Source organism: Molothrus ater, chromosome 10, assembly GCF_012460135.2.
Source record: "Molothrus ater isolate BHLD 08-10-18 breed brown headed cowbird chromosome 10, BPBGC_Mater_1.1, whole genome shotgun sequence".
In the NCBI taxonomy this organism is placed as follows: Eukaryota; Metazoa; Chordata; class Aves; order Passeriformes; family Icteridae; genus Molothrus; species Molothrus ater.
The window spans coordinates 10,959,561-10,967,142 of NC_050487.2; the positions used below are offsets into that span (position 1 = coordinate 10,959,561).

A 7,582-nucleotide genomic window follows, 5' to 3' on the forward strand; every position below is an offset into this window, starting at 1 on the left:
CTTTATTTAGAGATAGTAGACATTTTACGTAGCAGAAATTAAATGTACCTAATTTTTTTAGAAAATATTTTAACTTTCTAGGTTACATCTAGCCCCAGTAATTTGGAAGTGCCATGATGATTTTTTAAATGGACGGAAAAGAATGATGAGTTAAAGTGGAGCTGGCAAAGGGAATTGAAGAGTGTGGATTGAGAGAAATGTGAATCAGCCAAGCTAAAAAGATCTTATTCACGTGCTGTTTAATAGTGTTCAAGGTGCTTCTGAATTGATAGTTGAGTAATGTACATAGAATCGTTAATATAATTTTATTTTTTACTTTATTACCAAGGTGGCCAAACAGCACGCCACTGCCTGAACTGTTTTGCTTATTCTGTGAGCAGTCTTAGGAAATGTGTTGATTTGGAGGATTGGGGTGTCTCCCCATTCTCAAGGCAGCCCAGGCCATTGGTGAAGTTGCGATTGGTTCACGTGCACGCTGCATACGAGAACATCCTTCATGAGCAACGCCAGCTTAGCACCTCCTAGGTGTCCTGCTGAAACATAAGAAGTGTTTGAAGGCTCTGTGAAGGCGTTCGGGGTGCTGGCAGGGGCTCCTCGCCCCGCGGGCCCTTCCCGCGCCGCCTCCGGGCCGTTGCCGCTGCCCGCGCCGCGGGCGGGGCTGCGCTGCTGCCGCTGCTGCCGCTGCCGCCGGAGGGTGGCGCTGCCGCCCGCGCGGCCGCCGCGTCCCCGCCCCTCCGCCATGGCCGATGTGGAGGACGGGGACGAGCCCGGCGCCCCCCACTCGCTGTCGGGCTCCGCGGGCTCCAAGGCGGGCGCCCCCGACAAGATGTTCTCGCTGAAGAAGTGGAACGCGGTGGCCATGTGGAGCTGGGACGTGGAGTGCGACACCTGCGCCATTTGCAGGGTGCAGGTCATGGGTAAGCGCCGGCCGGGCCGCCATGGCCGCGGGGCGGGGGGCCTGGGCCGGGCCTGGGACCGTGCCCGCCGGCCCGGGCACGGCGGGCGCGGTGCAGAGACGCGGTTTCCGGCAGACGGGGGGGGCTGATCCCTCCCGCCTCCGCTTCCTCCTCCGCGCCTTCCCGGAGGAGGAGGAGAAGGAGGAGGGCCCCGCGGGGGCCGGGCCGCCGCGCTCCAGGGGCCACACGCGGCCCCGTCGGGCAGCGAGTGCCCCCTGGCGGCCGGGCCGCGCTCCCTGCGCGCCTCACGCTGGGCCTGGGCCCCGCTGGGCTGCTCCGTGACGGGCCCGTCAGTGCAGGGCCGCCCTCGTCGTGAGGGCTGATGCTCGTCTGAGGGCAAATCCCGCAAGCACCTATTCACAGCCGGGCTGAACCGAGTGCTGCTGCGTGCGTGGGGCTGCTGTTCATGGGATGGGTTTTGTTAAGGGGTTTTTATTAAGGTTTTTTTTACGAACCAGTTACGGATGTACGTATAAATTCATTTTTCAAATATGTTAAACCAGGTGTTTTACACAATCTTTACAAGCGTGATAACTGGTGCAGTCTAATAAAATGTACTGAGAAATCTATTGAGTAAGGGGTTAATTTACTTGGTTTTGAAATCCAGAGACTGATCGAAAGCACCTTCATTGTTGACTCATTACTGTTTTCTGACATCTTTGTTAAGTATGGTATTTATCTTGGTTCTTCGAAAACTGTTTAAATTCTTCCTTTCCTGTGTGTACATATCCCATTTTTACTCTTGGGCTGAGTCATCCTCAGTGTAAGTGTCCTCTCACCTGGGTGTGCAACGCTTCGGCACCAAAAAGGACCCAAGATCCCCTCCAGAGCACCTTGCTTTTGTAGGGCCAGGAACCATGATACTGAAATGAAGTCAGCATTTGATTTGACAGAAATGAGGCAAAATAAGCAATTCTGTCACTTCTCATAAATGTTTTTGCTGGGAAGCTTCTGTGGAACAGAGGAGGCAAAAGGGTGTACAAGAGGAAAAAAGGGGAAGCGCAGGCTGAAGTGGTAGGAAATTGTTCTTTTACATAAGTGTGTTTTGAAGATTATTTGCTTTTTTATGGTAAACAGAGACCACTCTGGAAATATGAAATTGGCTTCATTTTCTGTGTAAACCATAATTTAAAAAACGTATTTATCCCCATTGTAAGCTAGGCTGTTACAGGACACTATTAAAAAAAATCTTAAATTAACAAAATCTTACCCAGAGCTATTATAAAAGTTAAAAAAAAAGAAGTCTTATTTTTTCATAGCTAGACCAAGGGAGTACTTTTAATCTTAAAACTAGAAAAAAAAACCTGAAAAAATCTAGTAACCGTTTTTTGGGAACAAACCACATTGTTAGAATGTGAAACTTGATCATTTCTGACTTCAGTTTAGCAATTTCGCATTGACCCTGCCAGAGCGGGTCTGGCTCCTGTAGAGCCTCTGCGTCTGCAGTAACCTCAGGTGGGAGGCAGTGCCAGGCTGAGACTGGCACTTGTTGAAGGTTAGTTTGACTTTTGCAGGGAAGGAGGTGTTTAGCTGGCTCCATTTCTGCTTTAACTCCTTGAACCAATGTGGCCTTAGATGCACAAGGGAAAGAGGAAAATGCAGGTGTTAGCTGGGAAGCGCAGGATTGCAGCTGGACTGGCCTTGCTGTCCTTATTTCAGTCTGACCCCCTTGGGGTTTTAAGGTAGGAGTGGTGACAAGTTACTTTGGTGTGGTGGCAGTGATTTCTGGCCTTGGCTCTCTGTGCTGAAAACTGCAGCTCTAGGGCTCCATAGGGCAGTTGATTTATTGTGACTTCTGCTGTGACCCCAGATCACTGGGCTCCCACACAGCATGGTACAAGCTGAAGCACTTCAGCTGAATCTTCCCAGCACCTTGGCCCTCAACTGCTGTTGAAATATAAATTATAGGGACAGGCAACAGGAAAGTTTTGCTTTTATCTCAGTGAAGAAAGGGCAGCTGTTTTAGAGTTCTGTCCTCTTTGTTCTCTATTACCTGAGAAAAGGAGTGATGTCTGGGCAGATCAATCTAAAATAGAAATACTGGCCCTATCTGGCAGAGACTGCAAAAATACTCAAATGTTAATTTCTGTAGTACATTATAGTTTTGTCTTCTGGGAGAATATGGTCCAAACAGTGACATGTAAGCCAGATCCAACTTGCAGGACTCTTGTTTAAACTAGTTCCTTTTCTTTGGAGGAGGTGAAGATGTGTTTGCTCACATAACAGTTGAACACTTTCTGTTGTGGGGATTCGTGCACTTGTGTCTGTGGCAGCCCATGTTGGGGCAAAGGAGAAGCAAAGGTGTTTTTCCACTGTATTGTGTGGCACAGTGGGAAGCCTGGAAGTTGTCACTCTTGTGTCTTACTGAGTCCTGGAGCTGCCATCCAGTCCTAAAGCCACAGACTGGAATGCATAAAGATGATAAATATTTTTAATGAGATATCGTTCTGTATTTATTAACATATATTATCAAATGTACCACTATATTCGTATGTTTGTGACTCCTGTGAAAATTAGATGCAGGTACTTGTTAAGGGAAGCTACTATAAAAAGTAGTAGGTGGTGGGAGGTGTGATGAGAGATGCACAGCCTAAAAAATCAAAATTGTGAATGACTTCCGTAAAAGGAAATGCTGACATCTGAAAAACAAAGTCCTGTAATTAGGGTTTGGCTTTGTGCTTGCTCTGGTCTTAATATGCCTGAGTGCCTTGGCACAAATCTGCGGGCTTTTATATCTACAAAATGGAGAAGGCTTTTTTTCAGCAAAAGTTATGAAAATACCAAAGCAATGGAAAATAAACAAAACATGCTGGAGAGTTCAGAGTCCTTCTGATCTCTTTCAGATATATATTTCATTGTCATTTGCACAGTTTTAGAATTGAAGGGGGCTCTTTAATGTTAAAGAGCTGAACTAGACGTCAAAACTTGAGATTTTTACTTCTGTAAATTTGTATTAGAATTTATATTTTCCTCTGACAAACCTATTCTTAAGATGGAATCCTGAGAATCAAATTGAGTTTGTTCTTGTTTACTTTTAGATGCCTGTCTTAGATGTCAAGCTGAAAACAAACAAGAAGATTGTGTTGGTATGTAGTGACTTCATTCGCTTGTTTTTCAATTGAAGCTTCTCTCAGTATGGTGCATTTTAAGGTTTGAAGGGAATACTGATTTTATTAATGCTCAAAAGTAAACTGGTGTTTTGTTCTACATTGTATCATCTTTCTACATTAGTAATACTTTATGCTTATTTTTGAGCATTTAAAAAAATCAGTTTTCATATCAGCTGTGCTGTAAAACAAAACAGCTTCCAATTTCCTGTCAACACATACACAACTAAGAGGTTTAGGTTTCTTTCATTGTGAGCATATTTGAGATCATAATGTACATTTTTGAAGTGGGTAGGAAAAAGCTGCCTTTTTCTTCAGAGGTGCATGCCAGAAAGCACAATGGTTGTACAAATAAAAATCCTCTGTTCTGAAATAAATGTGTGTCTGAGATAGAAAGTGGTATTTTTCCCACTCATAATTCAGAGATAATGGAGGCAATGACTTGGTCGTTCACTTTTCATTTTCAAAAGTGGAATCACTTCAGTTTAAGCATAATCATACTTTCAGTGCCAATGTATGCAAAAGAAGGTCTTAATTCTGAGTGTTTAAATTGGAAATAGTGAAAATTATCTCAAAGAATTTGCTTTAAACCTTTAAGACAACTTTTAAAGCAGTGGTAAACCTTTCCATGCTGTTGAGCTTTGTGTTTTGAAGTGTATTCTCTTAAAAAGAGCCACTGGGGTTTTTTGATGATTGTTTTAATGTGAATAGGGTATTCCTGTTCAAGATATCTTAATTGGCTTGCTAAGTATTTAAGATAGACAGGAAAAAGTATAATTTACAGCACTCCTTTGATTGGTACCCTTGTGCTCTTGTGAGGAAAACGTGAGCTAATAAGGAAAAAAAGCAAAGTTCTAAAACATTATTCAGGAGTAAGTGGATAACAAAACCAATTTTTGTAGTGTTGGAATAACTGTAGCCTGCAAATAACTCATGTTGTAAAGTCCCATTTTAAGACTATATACTGTGTGACACGTGCCTCCCTGCTATCATAAATTTCAGTTCAAACAGTGCCTTTCATATGAGAATCTGGTGATACGCTCTTGTGTGATAGTGAGTCAGTGGTGCATTGGCCTTTATGTTGATACTAGGGAAGATAAAGGGAAAAACTTGAATAGTTGCACTTATTTCCTGGGCAGAACACATCCCTAAATGTGCTTAAACAGCACAAAACCTGGTCACTTTATACGAGAAGGTGAGAATATATGCATTTCTTTTTTTAATATTTGGAAAGAAGTAAAAGGCTTGATGGTGGAACTCACTATCATCAGAATGATCATAATAATCCAATCTCAGTGGATAAATCAGTGATGACCTGTTTTGTCTGAAGTTTCCAGTGGTTATAAATTTGAGAGTGATAGTTTGAATCTTGCTGTAGGAGTTGCTTGAACAGCTGAGTGTGACTGGAATATGTTCTTTCTTCTCTTTCAGTGGTTTGGGGAGAGTGCAATCATTCCTTCCACAATTGCTGCATGTCCTTGTGGGTGAAACAGAATAATCGCTGTCCCCTCTGCCAGCAGGACTGGGTAGTCCAGAGAATAGGCAAATAAAATCTGGAAGGATTTCTATCTGTTGCACTTATTGGAATGGTGTGTGTGTTATGCCCTATGCTGATGCAGAACAGAAGGTGTCCATCAGGACATGACTGGGTTTGCTTGCTCCAAGAGCAGGGTGGGTTTGGTGCAGGCCTCTGGCTGCTCAAGGTGCAGTCCATGGGCAGGCTCACTGCAGGGGTTCACAATTCAAACAGGAGATGCTACTTCAACAAATGTATCTGCTATGGTTAGAGTGTTCTCTCAGATCAGAGCATAGAAACTTAGTGGTGCAGATTATACCCTAAACACAGAGCATTTAATCTTTTTCCATTGATAAATGAATTCAATTGAAAGGGTCACCTTACCTGGTCTGATACACTGCATAGTTTACTGCCAGGATAAAGCAAATGTTTCCTAAATACTATTGTATGCAAAAACACAGTCAGTGTGTTTTTTAAGAAACTATTCTGAGTTTTAATCTAAAATTGACAGTGTGTAAAACATTTGCTATGTGCTTTTTCCATGACACTCTATTAAACATTTCTAGTTTAGAGTTTCTTTGTGACTTTCGTTTTCTTGTATCTCTACATCTGTTGCTCTATTATATTCTATACATGATTTCTACAACCATAACATTAAAATTTAACCATGTTAATTAATTTTTTTTTGTATTTCTGTTAGTGATCATGGAGACATGTATTTTTAATCCAAAGATTTTTTGTACAAAGCCAGGTATTTGATATCAGTTAACTAGAGGTGTAGACAATCATGCTGGTTAGCCGATTAATATAGGAAACAAACAAAAGTGATAATTTAAATAACCCAAGAAAAAGAGGCATTAATTAAATCTAGGGAAAAATGGTAAATTGTGATTTCATGAGAATTTGGTTAATAGAAATTTCTTTATTATCTTTTTATTGGTCATAGTGTTTTGGAAGCGTTTTTTCATTTTTGTGGAAATCCTGAATATATCATCATCTTTGAATTTTTTCTTTCAGCTGTTAAAGTGCTTGCCTCTAACTTTGTCTTTTCCCTAAATACCTAAATTATTATGAATCTGAATATATGCTGTGGGATTTTTAAAATATATGTAACAGAGAGGTAGAATTATTGCTTTCAATCTGTGACAAATTCAGGCTTAATAAAATGGTCAATCAATATGGGTGAAATTGAAGCAATATATTATGATTGTTTACTTCAAAATTATCATCTTTAATGTTTAATATGTTTCTCAGTAGATGTGTTTCTATCTAATTCTAAGTGCATTTAAAGAGGTTTATCTTCACTATATAAACTAGTTCCAATATCTGTGTTATCAAGCATATTGCAGAGTTTACTGTGGTTTTGTTTAATATTGTAATCTTGGTTTTTAAGATGTTGTGATTTTTTTAAATGTAGCTTTTGTTTAATTACACACTGAGATAAAAAAATCCTGAGTCACTGTTACACTGTATCACATCAGTTGTTACTATGCCAGATGATGTCTGTCTTAAAACAAATGTAAAATATATTAACAGTAGTAATTAAGTGCCTCTAGCATTTACATTGTTGTGGAGTATTTCTGTTTGTGTAAAAGTATTCCCAAAATTCTTGCTAAAAAAAGGAATCAGAGTGGACATGAAAATAAATTTTAGCTGTCGCAGTGAAACTGTATCTTACCTACCACCTGACCTCTGTAATGCCATCTAGTCCCATCAGAGGACTTGATGCATTTTTCTTTGCTTTATAGGTGAATGTGGAAAGTACCAAACCCTGCTTTTAGCTGATGTCACGTGCATGGCAAGAGTAGCTGAGAATTACAGTTGTGGAAGAGTTTTTCTAAGTGTCAGCTCAAAGGGGTGTTGACACAAATGAGGTAGTAGGAAAGTTAATGTTGAAATCAAAGCAGCTGATATTTTTGTGTATCTATTTGCATATTTTAAGTATCTTGTTGACCAGTAATTGAGGTTCATCCAGAACATAAGGCAATGAATTTTAAGTCCTG

At 41.1% G+C, this 7,582-nt stretch overlaps 1 protein-coding gene across 2 annotated transcripts; it reads left to right on the forward strand.

Annotated features, from left to right (window-relative positions):
• The first annotated feature begins 728 nt into the window (after positions 1 to 728).
• On the forward strand, positions 729 to 7,141 carry RNF7 (ring finger protein 7). 2 transcript variants are annotated; one of them, XM_036388672.2, is made up of 3 exons: positions 729 to 917; positions 3,995 to 4,042; positions 5,495 to 7,141. In XM_036388672.2, exons 1-3 carry the CDS (start codon positions 740 to 742, stop codon positions 5,611 to 5,613), a joined length of 345 nt encoding a protein of 114 aa, XP_036244565.1. In that variant the 5' UTR covers positions 729 to 739; the 3' UTR covers positions 5,614 to 7,141. The 2 variants fall into 2 exon arrangements, with proteins under 2 accessions (XP_036244565.1, XP_036244566.1); XM_036388673.1 differs by having other exon boundaries at positions 729 to 910; positions 5,495 to 5,551.
• The last annotated feature ends 441 nt before the right edge of the window (positions 7,142 to 7,582 follow it).